The following is a 23749-nucleotide window of genomic DNA, read 5'->3' as shown; positions in this document are numbered from 1 at the left end:
CGTGTGTACTGGAATTAGCTCCTACATTATCATTACAATCTTTCTAATTATTATTTTAAAATTTTGTCTAATGTGGGTCAAGCCATTAACTATAAGAATGCTTTGGCCATCTGTTACTGATTTAACAGCTAGGTTTTTTTTCATGACTTTTCCTATCATTTCTATCTATGTTTCTGAAAGATGCCATATTACAGGGAGTACATAGTGGTCTCAGTCCTCTAACTTTCTTTGCCTTGTGCTCATCCTAATTTAATGTGCAAGAATGGTTTGCTGCTTTGGGTTTTTTTATTTAAGCCAAGGGCCACCTGCTGAAGTGAGATGATCTGACAAATCTACTCATTATGGCTGTACAGTCTTTCAAATACTTTCCTTCTCTGTTGGCCTTTCTGATGAGGAAACAAATGTCATTTAAACGCTTCTTTCCACTTATAGGTAGTTCAGGGGAATAGAAAGGAAGGGGAAAGAGTTGTGATAATTGCCTTTCAGACTCCTGATACTTTTTCTTCTCCCAGGAGTATCTCAACTAGATATGTAGGAGTCCCGAGAGACTCAAGCATTAGTGGAAGAGTTTTATCTTGGGACTGGGGGGGTTGGGGGAGGAGAAGGAGGTTAATTGGCCTCAATCATCAGTATTAAGCACATAATCAAGTCCCTTAGAAAGGGCCTTATCCTACCAGGATTGCCTAGGCTGTGCTTATAGCTGTCCCCCTGCATTTTCTCTTGCTGCAGCAAGCGTTGCTAAGTCTCGAGGCTTTCTCTAAAAGAGATCATTAGCTTAGGAGAAGCAGCTTCTGCTTTCTTCCCATTGGTGCTCTTTTGGGTAGAACAAGAGAAGGAGAAAGGACATACTCAGAGTTCTGGTCTTAATCCAAGTTGTAGCAAGGATAGAGATGATTACTGCAGTCCAGCATAAGGATGAGCTAATTCAGGTGCACTTCTCAACAGCTTCTGCTTGGGTTCTTAATACTTGCCAGGTGATGCAGCTAGCTGTGCACCCTTTTAAGATGGAGTAAGGCTCAAGCTCAGTGTAAGTCTACGTGCTTATGTTCTGCCTTCCTTCACTCAGGTACGTATTTGAAATAGCACTCCAACTGGAGCCAAGGAAGTGGCAAGGTTCAGGAGCAGAAATACCACAGCCAGTGCAGAAGCCTACATCGTGCTGACCTTAGGAAACCAAACAGCTCTTTGAGCAAAGGCCACCTACCCATTTTAGCGGCAGCTGTGGAATCCTGACCCCAGGAACAACTCAATCGCAGTTCTGAAGAGTGGTAAAGCTAAGGGTCCAGCAGCTCGGCACCTATATCAGCAACAGGGGTATAGTTAGGTGGAGTTGCCCAAGAGACCCAGGCAAACCCACCTGATTGATAGTTCCAGAGCGAGCTTGTCTGGTAGCTTAAGTTACTGGTATGAAAGATAATCGCGTGAAGGCATCTCAAGAAGCCTAACCCTTGTTTCCTCTACTCGCCACCTTCATTTTAATCTACACTCAGAAAAACAGGTTCAGTTCCATTGCTACCTTGCTAAGAGCTGTCTGCAGCTGACATACAGGCTACCTGGTCACCTAGAGCGCCGTACACTGCCCTTGCTGAATTTCCTCATTGCCCAAGCAATCAGTGCTTGTAGCAACTAGGTAAAGCAATTACATAGTAATTATTTTTAATGAAGGGTTCAGGACCACCTCACACACACAGTAACTCTCCGTGAGTAGTAATTTGGCAGCCAGCCACACTGTGAACATAGAAATGTTAACACCAGTTACGGTTTTGCATGCATTTATGAGGTCACTTGCCAACTCCCTTCTGCAGCCTTCCAGGAGAGATGCTGGGTTTTTTTCTCCAGCTACACAAGGGAAGTGGTAGTGTGCCTTAACAAGTTACCTACCAAGTACATCTGAGGAGGGTACACAAAACTGTTGATAGTGGAAGGGGCCTGTGGAGACTGTAGAGTCCAACTCTGCTCAAAACAGGGTCAACCGGAACAGATCGCTTAAGGCTGTGTGCAGTCAGGTTTTAAACAGGGCCAAGGATGGAGACACCACAAACATTCCAGGCAGCCTGTGCCAGTGCTAGACCATCCTCACTGTAAAAGCTTACTTCTGACTAAATGGTACTTCCTGTGTTGCACTTTGTGCTGGTTTCCCCTTGCCCTGTCACTGGGTACCACTGAGAAGAGCCTGGCTCGGTCTCCTTGACTCCCTCCCCACCAGGTGTTTACACACAAGGATAAACTCTACCCTGAGCTCCCCTTCTCCAGGCTAAGCACTCCCAGCTCTCTCAGCCTCTACTCGCGTCAGATGCTCCAATACCTTTCGTCACCTTTTTAGCCCTTTGGTGGGCTCCCTCCAGTCAGTCTGTATCTTGTACTGGGAAATGCAGCACTGGAGCCAGCCCTCCAGCTGTGTCTCTCCAGTGCTGAGGAGAGGGGAAGCATCGCCTCCCTTGATCTGCTGGCAGTGCTCTGCCTAATGCAGCCCTGGAGGCAGTTGGCCTTAGTGGTGGTGCCTGGGGTTATTCCTGCCCAGGCGCAGCACGTGGGACGTCCTGGTGTAGAGCTGCACGAGGTCCCTTCCAGTGCGAGATACTCCAGGCTCCTGTTGGCCCATCTCCCCAGCCTGTCCCGGTCCCTCTGGGCATCGGTGCGCCCAGCCAGCCCAGCCAGCCGCTCCTCCCTGCTGTCCCCCACCCGCCAGCTTGCAGAGCGCACCGATGCATCACGCAGGGCACAGCAGCCCACTCTTCCACTGAAAAAGAATCCCATTTTCCCGTCCCAGGTGGTAATGATGTGTGCATCCAGACAGCATGCAGTGGAATTATGTGTTTGCACTTCTATCAAGTGGTAAATAGGGCTTCCATACAGCTCTCTCCCATTTAAGGATTTGGAGATTTGGCCTTACTGAGGTGGGGGAATATTTAAAAAACAACTAGGCCAAAAGGCTTACTCTTTATCTTAACTGCTGACAACTGCTAACTAGGCAGTTGTGGTTGTTTTTTTTTTTATAAATCACTGTAACTTTGCAAAAGAAGTCAGCATCAGTAGAAATGCAAAGCAAAGCTAAAATTAATACGACTTTTAACCTTAGTTGGGTGGCTGTCATGGCAAAAACACAAGTCAAAAATTCTGAAAGAGTCACAGAACAGCTGTCTTAATTATTTTTTCTTTTACTTTAAAAGTAGTCAAACATTCAACTGCCTCTTGAACCCTTGTAGAAAAAATACACTGTATATATTTCATATAAAAATAACATCCTGCTTCAAAGCACACAATGCTTTTCTCAAGTTACATGGTCTTTCTCTAAATACACCTTCATAAAACCATTTGGCAAAACCACTGTTTTGTGAATGACTTAAGAATACATACTGCCTGCCTTTGTTTACGGACAGCTGATTGATATTCCATGGAATGCCAAGTACCAACAAGTTGGAAGAGCAAAATCCTGGCAAATAATTAACACAAGAAATACTAACCCTCTTCTTCCTTCTTGTAAAAAAAAATTAAAAAATTAAAGTAAGAAAGATTTGGCAAAGTTCCTCTGCCTCCAAACACCGCCTGTAAAAATCAAACGAACAAATTCCAGTCATGCTTACACATCGTATCGTTTATGTTTCCATGATACTGTCTTACCCTGGTTTTGTACTGTTATGTAATGCTAATATTATTTTGATATACTGAAGGTAACAGCATGAAACAATTGGAAGACAACAGCAACTTAACCTCCCTCCCTAGATGCCCCATTTCAGCTTCCTCTTTGGAAAGTTATAGTTATAACTCACCCTTGAAATACCTGCTCCCTTGCAAGCCAGGTTGCTACACAGCAGCTTGCACAAAGCTAGTGCTAGAACTGCTTCGCTATTTCACAAGCCGGAGTCTCAAGTAGAAAAGCATGTTCCCAGGGGTATACCTTACAGTTCCTACTTAGCACCAAGTTCACTTCAATTTTCAATAAAATCCACCACTAAAAAGGTGAAATGCTGATTTCTCTTGTAGGGTGGTATTTTTAAGCCAAAATTTGAAGTGCAGAACTCCAAGGAAATCTACCATCAACACACAAGTGGAAAAATAGTTTTAAAAAGAAGACCAGGGACAACAAAACAAAAAGCTGATGCTTTAGTTTAGGCTTTCACCTAAAGAAGCCAAGAAAGCAACTGCGTGTAGCAAGTGCTGGAGCTGCCCTGGCATTTTCCCTCTGGCAGCGTGCTCCTGGGCTGGAGCTGGGCCTGGCACGACACAGCGTAGGAGGCCCACGTCAAATGCCTCTTACAGGGTGGGACGGGGAAAGCAGGGCTGCAGGATGCAAACACAGCCAGCTTTTTGTTTTGGGACATAAAGTTCACTTTGCTTTTGCAAGCTGCCGTCAGGAGTCTCTGCTGCATCCTGCTCCTTGCATACAGGTAGAGGGGCAGGCTTTAAACGTCTCAACCACCTGGGAAAGACTGCTGCAAACTATCCGTGCCTGTTGCCCACAAGGAGCACGTGCACTGCATTAGGGTGCCGCTAAGGCAGGTAAACACAAGGCAAAGTAACTTTGCCATTTTACAGGCATAAACTTATACAAGACTCCATGAAGCTAACAGAAGACTGACTCAGGTTGAAGACTTGCTCAAGCAGGTGATCAAAAAGGGGAGGAAAAAAACCAACCCAAACCCAAGCCCCACATTGGAAAAGCATGTTCTGGGACTCTCCGGCACTACTCAGTGCAAAAACTATTACCATTTCTGGTGCTGCACATACTTGAGAAGTAAGATGATCCCCATCTCTGGGTATTCAAGAAAGACAGACTTCAATATCTGGCTCAAAAGTCTTTGAAAGAAAAATAATTTGATTTTGCCAAGTGACAGGACAGTATGATCCAGTTATCAGATCGCGTGGCCAGGACCTTATAACTACACCTACAGCAACAGGAAAATGCAGCCTATACAGCATGAAAGCCATAGAAGAATTTTTTTTTCTTAATGCAAGGTGCAAGGAGGTAGAAATAGGGCTTACCTTCTACACTGACTGTAAATGCAGGATGGTCAGCAGCACAGGAAGCACGTATCCAGACAAACCCAATTAAATTTAATGGCAACAAACAATCCATCATGTTCTGCAAATGTTTTTGTGAAACATTTCCTCTACAACTTGTTATGCATGATGATCAGCTTCCATATGTGGATTAGTAAACAGCCAGTAAATTGCAAAGGTAAAAGAATAGGCCATAATCCAAAGTAGCTCTGCTAGTCCAGATCTTCATACTACGTTCAGGTAAAATAAAAGACAAAGGGAGGAAACCAAATCATGGATCTGCAATACTAAGTGTTCCTGAAGTAACCATCAGTGAAGATAAAAAAGCCTTAACCTGTGGGAACAGTACCAAGTGCCACTGAGCTAGTAACAGATGCTCTTTCTAGACAGGGAAGTCTGGAATTGGCAGTTAAGAGGCTAAGCACTGAAGCAAATTTGTCTTACTTGTTTCTAGCAGAACTTGCAGTAACCTGGTTTGTTACAAAAACAGGTAAGTGAACCAGAGGCCATCAATTCCACCACAGCCCGCTCGTATCAAGTCAAAAAGTGCATCAGTGATATGGTCCTGTTAGCATAAGTAAAAAGAGCAGCAGCTGATGTACCCAGCAACCCTGTTCATCACAGATTCTTTCAAGTACCAGTTTTTATTTTGCATTGTACAAGCATGTACACTAGTTACTGTTTGTTTGGAAGTTGAGACACACATGCCCATACAGCTGCATAAATCACTTAAAATCCAATGCTGGGATGCCAAGACCCCCAAACAGCAACAACAGAAATACACATTTCAATATCCCGTTTCATCCATTTCTACAAGTTTGAACGGTACTAAGTTTAAACAATACTTACAATTGGGGAAAAATACCACTGATGTATATTATTTTTAAACTGTTGCCAGTGCTCATAATACTTGTGTTTTTAAAAGGACAAAGTGCAGCTTTTACTCGAAAGACAGGGGGATTGAACTGGTATTTCTAAATTAATATGAACTCCTCTAACTAAACACAGGCTGTCATCTATGAAGGAGCAGGTGAAGTGTCTCTGTTTCGTAAGCAATTGTTTAAGGCACTGTTGTGGATCCATTAAAGAAGCTGTCCTTTTTGTTACTTTTGTATGTAGAATTTTAATGTGCAAGTCACGAGGCAAGTATATAGCACTGAAAGACATACTGCACCTAGGCCTGAAGAACCATTTAATTTAATAATAAATAGGGATTTAATTTACCTTTACAAATGCGATTCAGCAGATTCACTGCAGCAGGAAGACAGATATGACCTCTTATGTCAAGATGACATCAATTACTCCAGATTTGTTTGCCTGTATAGAAGAACTTTTAACACTCCAAAATAAATTAATATTTCATTGCCCCTAAAACATGTCCAATTGAATGTGAATTTTAAGGAGACTGGGAATCACACGTAGGAAAATTTTACTCTGTGCAAGAGGGCATGCCAACCGCAAAGAATATATAGGGATATATACTAATATTCACAGCTGACTTCAGCCCGAAGTTGCATGTTGCTGGTAACAGCAAAGACCACCAAATGCATTTGACATGTTCTAATACAGCAGAAGTCTGAAGACCGGCACACTCAAAACCAAATCACACCACGCACCTTTACTGAAGTTGTCCCATTCTGTCCTGCAGTTGATGACTTCTTACCCTGTATCCCAGTACCGACAAGACTATTTAAATTAGCACTGAAAGGCCACATTTCATACTAAGGGTAAGACAGATCCAGTTTCAAGACAAGAAATGGCAAATCAAGTTTGTAAAATATTTAATAGAGCAGTTTCCGAGCAGACTCCTGACTAGAATCATAACCAGACTTCTAAAAAGTATATATATTTTTAGATCTGAAAATTTGTCTTTATTTTTTACAAAATGGATTCCAGGAAGTTTAAAAGGCAGTATCATAGAGGACTTGGGCGCAGAAATCAGGTGTAGTCATTCAAAGCATTCAAGTAGGAATATGGTAATATAAATATTTGAAAAGCATCTTTTCTCATAAATGTTCAAAACAAAATGTATAACTCATTCCAAACTAAAAATCGAGCTTTATAGCACGTATTTCCCTGAACAAAAAAAATAAGTAACTTTTGAAATATTTCTAAAGGCCTGAAAGCTTTTTCCTTGGTTAGTTACATTAGAAGACTTGCCTTTGATTAAATTCCTTCCTTTCCAAATACGGAAAGTATTACATCAGTCCACTGTTAAAACAGACAATATGTTGCAAATTAATTCTGGTATAGTATGTTCCGACAAAGCCTGGAGTATAAAGGTGCTGAGGTGGCTTTGAGTTTAGTAGTCATCTCCTCTGCTGACAACCTCCTTGCACGTTGGGCGCAACAGTATAGTGTGCTCAAACTGTGCCGTGTATGAGCCTTTAATGTCGCACAAGGGAGGATACGGATCCACTATACCCAAGTCGCACAGGTTCTTCAACGCCATTAGGTATTTACTCTCTCCCAGGCGATCTAGCCATCTGCGGCAGAAGGCAAGAGTACCAAAGTTTTCATTGATAACGTTTAGCAAGTGTTTTGCTCTTGGAAGCCTGAAGAAAAAAGAAATAGTAATTTGAGAAGGAAGAAGTATCACCAGCAAGTATTCCCTACAGAAATGAAACACGCTAATTAAGAAAAGGGTTAGATTTCAAGGTATTTTAAGACTGCCCAGTCTTGGGATGTCTTTCTACATCAATGAGATGTTCTGTTCACAAATGAAAGTGCATTTTCCTCCTGCAAAAAGATATCCTTCAAAACAAAGCTGAATGCTGCCAAATATCCTGGCCATCCATTTTGAATGGGGGACGTCAGACTGGGAACATATCCGCATCTAACTACGCAAGCAAAACTAAATGCAGTGGCAGGAATAGTTCTCTTAAATAATAAAAGGACAATTCGTTTTATACGGAAAACCAGAATTCTTCCTGATCCAAAGTGGTTAATAATCTGAACTAACTTAGGCATGGGCCTGGTAGTTTAAAATGCTGAGGTTTTACTTCTGATGTAAAATACTTTTTATTCATACTTCTTGCGATATATAAGCATAAAAATCAGAGATTTATAGATCTGCTAAGAAATAAATTTGAAAAAAGATGTTCCTTTCCAACCCTTAGGCTAATTCTACAACCCCTCCCCCTTTTTCATATTACTAGGTAGGTCTATTTTGTTTCCACAGAACAATCTGGAAAAGCATGTCTGCCTGCTACAGTTCTAACCATAACAGCCTTCACTTCAGAAAACAGATTGCACTCCTAGAAATGTTAAAACGCAATCCCAGTGAAAACTGAACATTAATAATCTATTTCATTTTATAGCTATACACTAAAATAAGAACTTAAACCCCACAAAATATCTACACAAACAAAACAGATGACACCAATAGCTTGATATATTCTGGGAACAGCACTAAAATAAAGATTCTAGCACACAATCATAATACAGATGTTGATTTTTTTTTTAATCTATACTTTTAATATATAGACTAATATACCACCATAATATATTATTAATTGTTAAAAAAATATTAATGATAGGAAGATTGTTAACAAACAATCTAGGTTTCTGAAGACGTAATAATGTATTTTCTCCTTTCAAGACTCTTTGGAATAAATAATTCCATATTGTTCCAGACTTACAATCAGAGCATATTTCATAGCAAGAACATTGCTACCACCACCCTTTGAATCCTCTGACAACCTCAAGAGAAGAATCTGCATTGTATCAAATTTGAATCTTAAGAGGGTGGTAGCTCTAGCACAAAATACCAACAAAAACCAACAAAATCCAACCTTATTGGCACATGCCCAACATCAAAGTTCTTCATGTAATGAGAACATTCCATATCATCATGAACAACACCTTTTCCCGTGCTACCGAAGGTTTCTATAGCATACACTTCGCCTTCCTAAGGAGAGAAGAAAAAACAAACAAACAAACAAACATGTTGCAATATGAAAATAAGTGACATCAGGCCATTCTGACATGACAATCTCAGTATAACAACTTCTGAATCAAGTAATTAAATGTGAATATATTCAATCACCGGATCAATGTAGAGAAAAATTTAATACGGAGATTTCACACTTACAGACATCTCCAAATCACCAGCTATTTATGTTAGTACCATTTGTTTCAAGCGATAAATATCAGCACATTTCTAGTCACAATTTCTCAAAGTCATTGCAGTTAAATTGTCAAAGCATATATCTAACATAGCTAAGAAACTACATTCTGTTGTAAAACATTTGCTAACTGGAAACAATACTCCTTTTCTATTCAGATAGAAGTCCTAGGAAACGTATAGTTTAGACATAGCAAATAGATGTTGATTACAGAGACTTACTGCACTGAAGAACTTTCTGCCCAATTTCTGCAAGAATTTTCTGGTAACAGCTGCTAGTATAAACCCTTAACCTGCTCATTTCCACTCCACAAGATGAATTTCTTCAAGAAATGAAGGTGATAAATATCTGCAAGGGCATTATCAAAATTCTAGCCAAGAACATACTGAAATGCCATTATATAAACTCATTTCTGGCAAGTGCACTCACATATCCTTAACGGTAGGATTGTGAAAGGGACTTCACAAGATAGGGCATCAAACTTTACGCACAGCAGGAGCTGGGTTTTTCAGTTTATTAAGCTACTTTGAAAGTCACAACCCAAAAATAAGAAGCCAACACAGCCTTCAAATTCAAGACAAACTCTTAAAGATGCCCTTGAATATTTAACTGATTTAATTTAAAAAAAGCGCCCCGAAATACAAAAGCACAAAAACCTGCACACAATGCCACAAAAACAAGAAAACAAACAAACAAATAAATCACTTTACACCCACTTTTTCAGAATAAGGATTGTCAGAGGCTATATTTCTCTCTGTCACAAAAAACTCACTGGATTGCAGTTTTATACTATAATTAGTACGGTACAGTAAGAGCTTGGCTATGCTCCACATTCTTCATTGGCAAAACCCACTGTCTTTAATGCTGTAGGATTGTGTCCTAAGTAACCTACAGAAGCTGAAGAAATTTAAAAAAGGTCTTCTCCCCAGTGTCTGGATATTCAATTAAAACAATCTCAAAGCTCTGAAAGCTGTAAGTAAGATTTGCTTAAAGAACTTAAATTTTATACTAGTAATAGATGATGGAAGATACACAAGACCTAACCATTCACTAAGCTAAAACAAGAATGGCACACAAGTTTTTTCTATCTTCCTCTTCCACCACTCTTTCATCCCTTTGAACACTCCTATAAGATTAGAGTTAAAGCGGTCTCTTTGCTCACATCATTAACAAGGTGATCCATAATTACGATACAAGTTTTAGGCAATGAGGGTGAGCCTACCTCAAAAAAACCAGTCCTGTCCAGACCACACCTGTCCCTGTTCAGCTCTTAAAAGTCTTATTTACTCTGATAGGCTTACCAGTGATCATTGCTGATCAGTGATCAAGCTTAGAATTAAATTAAAAGCTTCTTATCTCATTATCAATCTTCTAAATAAGCCTTCCTTTCTTGTTACAACACGTTTACATCAAAATGGTGGCTGAATCCCAGGTTACATGTTTTAACATTACATTTCCAATTGGTAGTTGCCATATCATGTACGGCAATTTCTCTTCCCGTTCTCCAAAACACTATTCAAACAGCATCTTTCATCCAGCCTCTCACATTAACTAGAAATATGCTTGATTATCTTGTATCTGCAAAGAAAACCTGCGCTGGAAGCTTCTCAAGAAAGTTAGCATATCTAACTGTACTTGCAAAAAGTCATCCAAAGGTAGAACACTACATAAATATTTCTCAAGAATTACTGGAGCAAGAGAAGATTGTTATTTCATCTTTTTAATTACAGAGTGAACAAACAAGGAAAGTGTGAATGACTGGCAAGTCCAAACACCTTTCAGGAAAACTCTGATCCCAAAATTTGAATTCCTGTCTTTTTCCCTGCACTTAAGTGCAACATTCCAACACTGCATTAAGTAATATATACACACTGAGAAATAAACATGCAAGAGTTTCTGTAAGCATCACTATGGCCATTCAGAATTCAAGGTTTTTTTGTTTTGTTTTGGATTTTTTTTTTTTTTTAAATAGCAGGGTCCCTAGGCTTCAATTTCATGAAGTATTAGATACCAGAACACTCCAGGGCTAAATGTAGAAGCCACTGAGATGAAACAAGAGTGATCACTCTTTTACAGTAACACTACAAAGTACAGTTTTTCTTCTGCTGCTATTACCAACCAGCATCACAAATACTACACATCAGGAGTGCACAGGAAATAATAATACTCTTGCAGTGACAGTCAGGGAAACTAAACAAAGATTTAATAACTCAATTTACCTCCATTCTTGTTGCTTCTCCTCCTTTCACAATGGGCACTGTTTTCCCAGCATGTATCCTATATGGCCCAATCGAATGTCCATTCAAATTGCGAATTGGTTTCACTTTTGAAGAAAACATCAGTATTACAGGCAATTTCCTAACAATTCCTTTAAGGCAATTTGGTTTGCTAGCCCATATTGAAAGTACAATAGTGACTCATCATATTGCAGAGGAATTAAACACAGAACTATCCACACATCTTGTACAAATCCCAACCAAGACACAAGTTAGTTTTGTATGCTGTATCAAAACTTCATTATCAAAGACTAGCAACTCCAACATTAACAAAAGCTTGTTAATAAAGCCAAACAGCAGGTATCAAGTTATTTGCACATTTTGAAACAGTTGTTTAGCCTTCATCTTATCTGTTGAAGATACAATACTTGGAAGGATAAACGAAGAAAATCCCTCCAGAGGAACGGCAAGCCAGCCAGAAACTTGTATTTATGCAAGACTCGTACCATACTTCTAGTACAGAGGTCTTTTCAATATGATACATATAAATCAGTATTTGTACAAATATATATAGATACACATACACTCTCTAAGAACAACTATCCTTACATAAAGAAAAGAACTTGCCTTGGTATGTTTTGCCATCAATTTCAACCTCATAAGACTCCATAACTTCTTGTATGGCCTCCCCCACATCACAGAGACGTACATCTATTCCAGCACACTGAAAACAAAGTGCAAATATAAATGGAAAATAATCACAAGGTTTACTGTGAGACTTGGTAAATTACTTACATAATGATCATACCTTTATTCCAGTATTTGTGGCATCCTTTACAGCTTGTAATAGTCTGTCATATTTTGGATTGAACGTGACTGTAAAAGCACAGTCAATAATACGACCTGAAATCAGCAGAAATTAATTAGCTTTAATCTTTGCACTGAACAATGTTCTCAAAGTTTTAATTCATAAATAAAAACTAACCACTAATATGTGTCCCAAAATCTATTTTGCAAATATCATCATATTGCAGCACTGTTGGATCTCCGGCATTGGGAGTGTAGTGGGCAGCACAGTTATTCAGAGAGCAGCCAGTAGGAAATGCAAGACCTGCATTTAAACCATTCTCCTTTATCAGCTTACGTGAGCAGTCTTCTAGTTTTTCACTAAAAGGCAGAGGGGAGGGAGAAGGAAAAAAAACAACATTAACAGTTGTCATCAATACTTCTTATGATGACTTCAGACAAATCAATGCAACAACAAAGCCTCAGAAAAAATATTCAAGCATATGTTTTAATGTGAAATCTTAAACTACTTATATGCTAACTAGAAGGAGACCCTAGACTGGAAAACGTAAGTACAACAATAATGATCTTCAGTTCTTTGTGTTGTTTCTTCTACTGGTTCTTGGCCAAAATGGAGGACTTCACTAGCATGTTTACTCTAAATTTAAAATATCCATCCTTTACCAGCTACATTTAATCCATTCCTCCTGAGCAGCAGTTATACAACTAAAATTCAGGCAAATTAAATAAACTCTTTAAAATTATCGGCATTTAAAAGAGGGTGGGGTGGGTGGGGGAAGGCAACAGTATAGTCACTTCGTTTATTAAAAAAAAATATCTAATTAAAGGACTAATATTTTTTTCATTTAAGCAGTAACTGTAATAAAATAAAACCTTATGAGGCTAGCATTTGTTCATTGTTTTTGTCTACTCTCAAGCTGCTAGCTACTGGAAAGCTACAGAAACAAACACGTTCATCACTGTCCTATAGTGGCAGTGAATGACGCACTCACACCAGTGCACCATACTACGATTTCATTTAAGAGCGCTATTCACTCAAAGCAATCTGGAAAAAGAAGAGAGCTCATTAAGAGCAAGTCCCCACAGCCTGAGGTATTTTAGAAGGAAAAGTCATGTTTTGAGAAAATTACCGCTTTTAACTGTAATAGTCAAACTGTATAATTCAGCATGACAGATTTGTTTCAGCCAGACTAGTTATTAAGGTAGCTGTCTGTCTTCCACTTTCCCTGATGGTCTATTACTTCTTTCCATTATCCTCACACAGTTACCTTGGGGATCAGCTCAGATTTGCTTTCTTACTATCCTACTCTTGTCAGCACAGTCCTCAGTCATACCAGGCTGAAAACATCTGATTTTGGAATCTAAACTGTCCTGTATCAGTGCAGTACTTGGACAGTAGACATTCACTCCAGATAAACTGAAGGACAGAAAAAGGACTCAAGTCTAGCCTAATTAATTCTTTAAACTTCAGCTTAATCAAACTCATGTTTATCTTAATCCATTTGCTCAGTTATTTCTTATCAGCTGAACATAACACAAAGAAACACTGCCATCAGTCAGTGAAGACTAAATCAAGTCAGTCTTCCTGCCCTGGACCGAGTATGCACCCACCCCATTTTTATGCTTCCTCACCCTCCCAGAAACAGACTGCACCCGTGTTGCTCATTCACATACAATTTCACTGACAATTCTGGCAAAAGCCAGGATGTTTACTACCACTATTGCTGTTTCTCTCAGCACCGCTGCAGAACTTGTGTGCAAGAGTAGCCAAGGTACTGAACATTAAAATCAAGCATGTGCTCAAAATTAAGTGAACGCAATTGAAATCTTAAGTTTGAAATTCAGTATGATCCCAGACCCTGTAAAACTGCATAAGCTAAGAAGATGTTGTAAGAGGAAACTCAGAGGAAGTAGTTTGGGATACTGGTTGTGTACTTCAAGCAGAAATCCCCCTCAACACTCGTGACACGGTGAATTAAGCACACAAAATTGAGACTAAATCCCACCCCCACACAGAATGAAGAAAAATCTACAGCAGAGGTCTCTGAGAAGATCTGTGTGCTCACCAGATTTCTATCATTGTCATTCCAGGTTTTATCCAGCTCATAACATATTTTCTCACTTGTCTGTGTGCCTCTGCAGCCTCCCGAAAATCATTCCAGATTTCCTCACTGGCTTGGTCTAGCGCTTTCTTTTCTTCATTAGTTGTTCTCCAAGCAGCAGTTCGCCTTCAAAATAGATTACGTGTCATGAAGTTACTCAGTTAGAACACAAGCTATACTACCCCCTTTACACTTTCAAAAGCCCTACCTCCCAGCCTTCCCAAAAGCCCAGAGAAGCAGTGTCCTTGAAGGATGCATACTTTTCAACAAGACAGAACAAGCATATAAAATTCATATCAATGCTTGCATTTCTACCTTGAGTTTAGCAGGGCAAATCACCGCAACATGCTCTGCTCATGCAAAGTTTATTTTTTGAACAATCTTGCTCATTCAGACAGTGCTCTTCCTGTATGCAGGAGAATCTCAGCATTGTAGCATAGCTACTTGGCCCAGAAACTGTTACTGACACAGAGACAATAGCTCCTTCAAAATTTAAGAGCTTGCAGATCCAGTATTACTTTCACTCACCCTCAGAATTACCTAATGCAGTGCATGGTAACTATGACACATGCCAGGAAGTTACTTTCTAAATTTGTTGGATGGTGAATTAACATTTGTTCCAAGAGAATACCACTCATTTTGGCTCTTTTGTAGGTTCATAGAACAAACAGAAGAATGATTTTCAATGCAAGACTAAATATAAGATCAGGTTGGAATGTATTTTTTTGTTATGCAAGAAACGATACAACTAAGTTTTGAAGAAAGAAACAAACAAGTAATTTAAGCACTCCAGCAGCTGTCAGAACTTAAATACTAATTTTCTGACTACAAAGTAGATACACCTTCAAATGGTGAAGCTGCAGTACTGTAATAATACAAAAAAACCACAGTGCTAACTCAGAGAACTCCATACACATTGTGAGGGACAAATACTAATAAAAACAACAGATAGCTGCACATCCCGCTAGGTGGGTAATAAAAGAAAAGCCATGGTGGGCAAGATGGACCAAAGATGCTGAACTGTGCCAAGGTTTCCAAGTTTAGAAACTAACTTTTACCTTTATCCAAGTGAGCTGAATATGCAGTGTTAAAGGATTACTTTTTGAAATTCAAAGGTGTAGCTACTTATCTGTTTTATAGACATGTAACTTGGCTCCACTCTAAGTTTCCTTCACAGCCAAAAACCAGGTATGAGTAGCCAAGAGACTATGTCCTGCAATTTTACTGCATTTTGAACTTATTATTTATACAGTGTTAAGAGGCCTAATCCTAAAGCAGAGATGAAAAGATAAAGAAGGGTAACAGGCTATTCCATAAACGTTTTCTCTGGATGACTAGACGATCAAAGTATTTTGAGACTCTTTTGCTTGTTTCCCTTGAACTTTTTGTCCCTGCTCAGATAAAGTAACAACAGTGCAAAGGAGAAATCTCACGCTTAGTTTTCTGAGCAGTTTTCTGGCTCCGATAGCAAGTCTCATGCATACTACTCAGAATTTGCCTTCCACCAACAAAGAAACAAAGCAACAGCCTGCAACACCTAAGCCACCTTACTGCACTTGGAAACTGGACTACTGCCAACAATGCAGTCATGGCACAAGATGGAAAACGTGTACTGCAGGAAAACAGTGGGGAGAGGCTTGAGGATCCTTTCAGACTACTCTGGATTCCAGCAGGGAACACCCTCTGGTAGCAAGAGCTGCTGACAATCTGGGCAGCTGCTCTGCCAGTCACAGACTAAAGCACAAACTCCAGCAAATGGGCAGGAAGCCATCCTCACTCTATCCTACTGCATTTCAGCATATAGTCACTCCATGCAACACAGCCGAAGGACAAAGTAGCCCCTACATTTAAAAATACCGTATCAGACCCAAAGCATTTTACTGCCAAAGCTGCACCACTGCCACCTGGGAGCTCAGGAAAGGAGGTGACAAGAAATCCTGTGTGGGTCTAAGCACTCGAGACATGCAAAAAATCAGTTTATCAGATAAAGGTCAAACATCAAACATCAAGTCCTCTGACAGGTACATGAGCTAACAAGCTTTTCCAAGGACAGTATCCTAATGTGCTGGCTACCACGTGTCAACTTAAGAAGTTCACCTCTCGCTCCAAGCAATTTGCTCCCATCTTTTCACTGCAGTTCACAGCCCCCAGTTTTCACTAGACAAATCTTTGTAAGACTGTGCTGTAAACTAGATTTTAGTGATCAAAGATAAGAATTCCAGAAAACAATTCCCACAGATTACCTTAACCCTGACAACACCACAGAGGAAGAAACAAGCAGTCAGGGACAAGAATTCCTTAATCCCACTTCAACAAAATCAGCGTATCATGAAATATTGCTTAGAGCTTTTCCGTCCTCCCTGTCACGTCATTTCAAATTCCGGTGTCTTCAATAAAAAACCCACAAGCCTTCAAACAAAACCGAATACTTGAGATATAAAAATATCAAACCTGTTAGTCTGTTGCTTATATAAGGATTGATTATCTGCTATTTTTTCCCCTGAAAATTGAATGATACCCACCTTAGTTCAACTTCCTACACAAAATATACAATTCCAGGTTGATGAGAGGTAGCTTCAGAAAGCACTTGACACCAACAGCTAAGCACAGAAGTGCGACTCTTTAAAAAAGCAAAGACAAAACCCTACTGCCCTCTGAATGAATAAGAGAAGCAGCACAAAAATGCTTCACCAATACATAAAATGAAACTGTTCTTCAGAATAGGAAATACCCTAGCATTCATGTCAGTTACTAATTTAAGTAGCTACTTGTGTTCAAAAATGCTAAAGTACATCATAAGATGTAAATATTTAAATTAGGAACAAAACTAAGCATATATTTGCTTAAGCAAATTATATAAAGAAATAATTTCAAGTTCCTTAGAAAAGTATACTCTTTTTCCATAGCAGAATGCTCTTGGTACAGAAAAGATGCTATACTTAAATCCTGTTACAAAACGCGGTTTGTTTTTGGTTTGGTTTTTTGTTTGTTTGAGTTTTTTTACTTTTCAAATGAATAATAGCAAACCTAGAGTTCAAACATTTAATCTTCAATAGCTGGATATATAACAGATGTGCAAAAATGGCGTGTTAATAAACTATGGAAGTGCTTAAAGACATTTATAACCTAATTTTCTGGACTGCTTAAATTATGTCTATCTGAATGTGTCATATGCATATACAGACAAACACTTAAGCATCAAAGAATCACTCCTGGATCAGCCTGTCAGGATTACTCTGATAAAAAGTTTAATGCACACAAAAAGGAAGTAATTTGTAAATAGATATGAGTACACAATGTGATCAAATTAAAGTCATTACAAAGAAGAAAAGCTTCCTCAAAACCGAGTTTTAAACTCATAAAAATGAAACCATATCATCTGTGAATATCTGAGTAGAATTTATAGGATATAGTAGACTCTTTAGCTGCTTACACTCTGAGAAACAGGCATTGACCTTAACCAATAAATGTTTCAAAGTAATTCGATTCTGAAAACAGTCACTGAAAACTAAACGATGCTTTCAAAAATATAAATATTTATCTATTCCCTGCCCCCGCCCCCCCCCCCCCCCCCCCCAGCCTTTCATTTAAACACTTTTTTCAGAGTTTTAATGCAAAATTTCCCAGGAATTTTTCAGTAATACTTGGTCTTTTCATTCAGATTTTCATGCAGTTCAAGCTATTTCCACACCACCTCTCATTCCATACCCCCATATCCCCAGTAAAATATGACCTTCCATAACACTTCACGTAGGAAAAAAATCAGGAAACTCAAGTCAAGCTGGTATATTCTAGCTCCTAACAAAGCACAAGGAAACAGTAGTACTCTATGAAAACCTAAGAATGCAGATCTTTGTTCCACTAAACTGCTAAAAGTTGTTGCTTGTTTAGTAAAATTGCACATCATTCCCATGTCTGAATGAATTATAAAAAAGTTTGTTATAATAAATACATATTCATACAAACGAGAAGCAAAGTGCAGAATGTACCACTTAAGAATATGAGACAGTTTAGTTTAAGTCTGACACAGACACCTCTTCAACAACAAAAAAACCCCCAAACCAAGTAGTTGACATCTAGATGCCCCCAGAACTGCTGCATAAGTATCTTATCACCTTAAATTTTAAATCTTCACTCAGTTCTAAATCAGAGTATACTTTTCTTACAAGCTGCCTACCGAAATCCTGTTGGCCCCTTGCCTCATAGCAATTCTGCTCAGGCTATACCTTAATTAAAAAGGTAGGGAATGAGAAACATTTCTGAACCAAAGACCTCCAGTTAAAAAAAAAAAAAAAAAGAAAAAAGGAAGAAAAAAAAGCAAAAAAAGCAAAAGCAAAAAAAAAAAAAGAAAAAAGCACACTACAACTACACTTACTTTGTCCGTTTAGTCATACATTAACAGTTTTGCAATTCAACACATCTAGATGACAGCAATTTTTTTTTTTTTTTAAAGCTTAAAACACTCACCCATCTTGTGTTGGTGGATATTCGCATTCTTCCCCCTTTGGGAATATGTTGCTAGGAAATAGATCACATATTGGAATAGAAGGTGGATCTGTCTGGACCTTAGCTGTTGAGTATAATTTAAGAAAGTTTTAAATATGGTACATGGGAAATACTAGGTATCTTATTTCAACCATAAAAGCTAAATGGCACAAATTATTTAAGATCCCCTTACCAAAATTTAGGCTTCTACCAAGGTAACATCATTATCACAATGCCCTCATACGACTTTATTTGGCCAACGTTTAACATGGCATTCAGTGATACCAGAAAGAAGAAAACTCAGCCAGACTTAGCCTACAAACTCAAGATGCACCCCAAAATTTGTTTCTACTGCCAAGAACAGCACTTACACATGCTTATACCAATATTAATGTGGTCTATCTTTATTTTTGTGCCCGATACCTACGTCCTTTCTTCTTTTTCTTCTTCTTCTTCTTTTTCCCTGTTGCTCCATCTCCTTCACCCTCTCCATCTACAGGAAAGAAAGTGCTCAGGTGAACATTAAGTAACTTTAAAACCTGAAGAATTCTGAATGAAACATAAAACCATCTGGAAACACTTCTTTCACAGCAGAATTTAATGGATTAAAAGAAACTTGAAGCTGATACCAAACCATTAGCATTTTCCGTCCCTACAACAAACACAGATCTAAGAAAATACTTGCTCAAGTTGAGCAAGATATCACCAGAGAAAAAAAAAAGTTGTTCAGGGAAAGAGCTTTCAGAAAGCCCTACTTAAAATTCCTCTATTCTCAATTCACCCAAAAAGATGCATGGGGTAGGGGAAAGCACACAAGAGAACTGTATTAGACACAACATGTAACAAAAAGCTAAGAACTACTGCTTTGAACCCATCTTCTGATGCTTCAGCTAAAGGAACTTCTGGAAAGATAAAAAACTCGAACAAGTAAAGATGACAGCACTTAGGTCAGGATGAGTTTAATCTGGAGATAACTGGGAAAGTCACAACCAGCACCGAGCAAAACTACTGCGTGTGGGAAGTACGAGTGGGAGGTTTTCAGAAAGCACAGCATGTAAGCACCAAGAACTGGCCACACAGCATTACAGGCACATTTGAGAGTTAACAATAACCCCATGGACTTCACATTTCGTAACATCTAATGCTTAGTTACTTCCATACACTTCATATATACTTCATATCTGGTGTGATACCATCTAACTAAACCTTCTGGACCTCAACACAAATGCATTGCAGAACCAATAGGTACTAGTCATCTACATTTAAAACATTTTTTTATCTAAAGTGAGAAGTAAATCAAAAGTACTTTTAAATGAAGTAAAAGCACTGCCATTTTGAACACATTTATACAGAATTTTTTATTTGCTCCTTTATTTAAAAACCAAACCAAAACACTGACCAGTTGTTCCAGTCACTAGATTTCAAGCCTCTCATGATGGTCAGTGTCATCTGCATTTTTATGCCACCGTAAATGCTCCTGCAGCTGGAGCAAATTTCAGTAAGGTGTCACTCCCACCCCTCCCCAGCTCATCTTGTCATTAAGTATTTTAATTTAAATTCTTGTAAAAAATCGCAAGTATAAATACTTTGTAACTACAATTGTAGTCCAGCCTACCAGATTCTCAATCAGTCTGTATTTCATAGGCAGCCAAAAATCCTTAAGAGTGCATAAATTTCTTCAAAATGTGGTAATTTTGCCACATTTCTCTTGACCTTGATGTCAAACCATACATCAAGAAATAAATTAGACATGACTCCAGTTCATTCACCTAGTGATTTCTGGATATTTATTTTTTTAAAACACAAGGCCTAAACTGAAAAAAAAGTACTGTTGCTATCTGCTTATTATGGCTTTTTCATACATCACCGCACGTGAGTCAGCCAACTGCAAGCCAAACTAACCCAGCCTATGCTTTCATGTCCTTGAAGACTGCTGCAGACTAACTTATGCTTCTGCCACAAATTAACTACTGCATCTGAGCAATACCCTGTGTGTCTACAGATTATTTAGCTGATAATAAAAAAAAAATTTCACCAGAAAAGCAATTCCGGATCTTTTCAAAACTGAAGCCCAACCTTAAGCCATTTTGGTATAGCCATTTAATAACTTAGCCTAGGATCATGCAAAAGTCTTACGTATCAGCATGTTTTAACACTGCAGTGGAGGTCGGAAGTGTAACCCCTAATCAGTCCTGGACTTCAAAAGGTATGCAGTCTCATTTCTGGGGCCACTCAGTTACGGGCTTATTAGAAGAAAAAAGAAAAGAAGGGGGTGGTGGTGGGAAGGTGGTAGGTATTTTATTGCTTTTAATCTAACGCTGCACCATGTCTTAAGCAATACCCTTGAAACTACACAATTAAGATGGCAAGTGGTGAGGATCAGTATAGGCAGGAACACACAGTTGTCTTAAAACCCCCTTACAGTAATTTTTATTTTTCTGCAAAAATACTACTGCTTTTCTAAAAATAAATCCAAGTCTAATATATGGAAAAAAAATATTTCAGTGATAGTACCACTTCATTTCTTTATACCTCCTAATACTGTAATATTAATTGCTAATACTCTAAAAAGGATAAAAGTACACAGCACTTGACCTGCAACTAACAACCTTATTTCTCCTGAGATGGAACTATAGTCATTCTAATAACTTTCGAAGTATTCTTTTTATTGTATGAAGTTTTCACTACTCTCCTCAATACTTATCACTTTTGTTGCAATGATGGAAAAGCAGATATTGTATTATCTTTCAACTATGTAACCTGAAATATAGCATAAAACAACAATCCATCAGAATATACTTCTGCAGAAAGTAACTGCATAAAACTGGATGCTATATATAGATTAATAATGTTCAAAGATCAATCTATTTGTAATTTTCTATATCTCAGCACACTTGTAAAAAATGTCTATAACTAATTTATTAAATTCTGGAATGATGAATTCCAACATTAGTCAACTAAGAAGATTTCTCAGCAAAACAACAAGAAACATTTTCAGGGTGCTGAGCAAACTTTAAATGCTAATGCACACAAAGGAGATTAAATGACTAACTTAAGATTCATATTTTCTTAAATGTTCACTTCTATTGAGAAACATTCATCAAAACAAAGAAAATACAGCATCTTTATCTGATATTCCTACAGAAAAGACGCATCCAGCCTGGATTTCAATACTGGATGCTTTGAGGCATTTGCTTTGAACATCAGCTGCACAGCACAGGCAACATACAAGGTGTATACCTTCCTTGTGTATTAATCCCTTTCCCGTTCTGTTTTAATGAAAAATTAGGATTACAGATGAACAGGTTTCAAGTCACTGATAAAGAGACTAAAACCTGGTATTAATTAAAATGCTTCCTTAAAATCTGTACTTTTTTGTTCCAAGTCAAGTATAAAAGACATAATTTGGAACAAATTTATACTGACCATAGTAACTCAAGAATTATTTGTACCTTACCTTAAGCTAAACATCTCCCTTCAGTAATAAGATCCATGAAAACAAGAAGCCTTAATAAAGCCGTTACCCCCATTATTCTTTATACATATCTGCATGTGCAACAGCTGAACTGCTGCCCAAAAAGTTGAAAAGTATATACAGGTGCATTTTACCTCTCACAAGCCAACCCCCCCCCCCCAAAAAAAAAACAACTAAAAAACCCCACAAACCCAAAAAGCATCTGTAAAAGTTTTGTTAAAATAGGAGTCCAGGAATAAGCTGAAACTGGAAATGTCAACAGAAAAGTTACACTTGCCTTCATCATCATCATCTTTTTCTTTCTCCTCCAGTGCTTGTTTATCCAACTGTTTTGCTACATCATCAAGAGCACCTTCCATTTCTTTATCTGTTTCTTGTCCTGTTTGTAAAAGTAAAGTATGACTTACAATAAAAGATTAGCTCCATAGTAGTAAACAATAATGCCCAAAACTTTATGATGCCTTTTTTTTTTTTAAAGCAGACCCAACGTAGATAGTAGGGCACTACAGTGACAGGTGCTGTTACTGAAACTTGCATAAAAAGGCAGCACTACCCAGACACTTCTGACTACTTTTTTTTTATTTCCTGCCAGGGCAACTAATTCTTCTTGCCATAGCAGCAACCTGCTCTTGTGAGATAATATGGGCGTGGAGTAGATAATTATAAAGGCACAGCATGATCATCACTAACTGCTACCCTATTAAACAAACCCAAGCCGTAGTTCTTTTACGCTATTTGCCCAGACTTGCTCCAGCTCTGAGAACCTGGGAGGGTACGGGGAACCCATAGAGACTCCATCATGCGGGATGACTTTTACAGCAGCAGTCTTATGCCTTTCCCCCCCGCAAGGCATGGGAGGGGATAAGGGAAGGGGTGGCTTCTCCTGCGCGCACCTGAGCAGGGAGGACTTTCCTCACCCCTGCTTCCCAGGTGCCGAACGGCAGCGGCATCCCCTCGGCACCCGCCAGCCCCCTCCTCGCCGAAGGGGTCCCCCCTCAGCCCATACGGGGCGGCACGGCGGCCTCGGGGGCGCCCATCACCCTGCCCGCGCCCCCCACGGCAGGACCCTTCAGCCACCCGCAGCCGCCCGCCACCGCGTACGGGGCCCGGTCTGCCGGGTCGCGGCCCCCTCAGCACGCCCCGCCGGCCTGTCAGCGGAGCGTCCCGACGCGGCGCGGCCCGGCCCCTACCCGCGGGGCCCGCTTTGCCCTTCTTCTTCTTCTTGCGCTTCTTCTTGGCACCATCATCGGCGCCGAGCCCCACCGCGCCGCCCTCCGCGCCATCCTTGTCCTCAGGCTCCGGCAGCAGCTCGCCGTTGAGGTGCTTCTCCGCCTCGGCGGCAGCGCTGCCCGCCGGCCCCACGCCCGCCATGTCGCCGCGGCCGCGCCGCCTCCCACTCGCGGTGCGAGCGAAAGAGAGCGAGCGGCGGGGCCAGCCCTCCGCTCTATGGTGAGCGCGGGGCACGCCGGGAAGGCTGGAGGACTCCGCCGGGGAGGGGAGGGCGGAGGAGGAGCGCTGGGGAGGAGGGAGCGGCCT

The 23749-nt window shown here is 39.7% G+C and overlaps 1 protein-coding gene across 1 annotated transcript; it reads right to left on the bottom strand.

Annotated features, from left to right (window-relative positions):
- Nucleotides 1–6765: 6765 nt before the first annotated feature.
- Nucleotides 6766–23692, bottom strand: METAP2 (methionyl aminopeptidase 2). Its single transcript, XM_040595337.1, has 11 exons — nt 23404–23692; nt 22491–22592; nt 19166–19231; nt 18721–18823; nt 14218–14379; nt 12330–12511; nt 12153–12247; nt 11972–12068; nt 11348–11451; nt 8796–8911; nt 6766–7556 (listed from the first exon to the last, which is right to left on the bottom strand). The coding sequence occupies exons 1-11, from the start codon at nt 23582–23584 to the stop codon at nt 7304–7306; spliced, it is 1461 nt and encodes a 486-aa protein (XP_040451271.1). The 5' UTR covers nt 23585–23692; the 3' UTR covers nt 6766–7303.
- Between the last annotated feature and the right edge of the window lie 57 nt (nt 23693–23749).

The sequence above is a fragment of the Falco naumanni genome, chromosome 5, assembly GCF_017639655.2.
Source record: "Falco naumanni isolate bFalNau1 chromosome 5, bFalNau1.pat, whole genome shotgun sequence".
Lineage (NCBI taxonomy): Eukaryota > Metazoa > Chordata > Aves > Falconiformes > Falconidae > Falco > Falco naumanni.
Note: the sequence above shows the minus strand (reverse complement) of the source record. Positions and strands in the feature narration are given on the sequence as shown.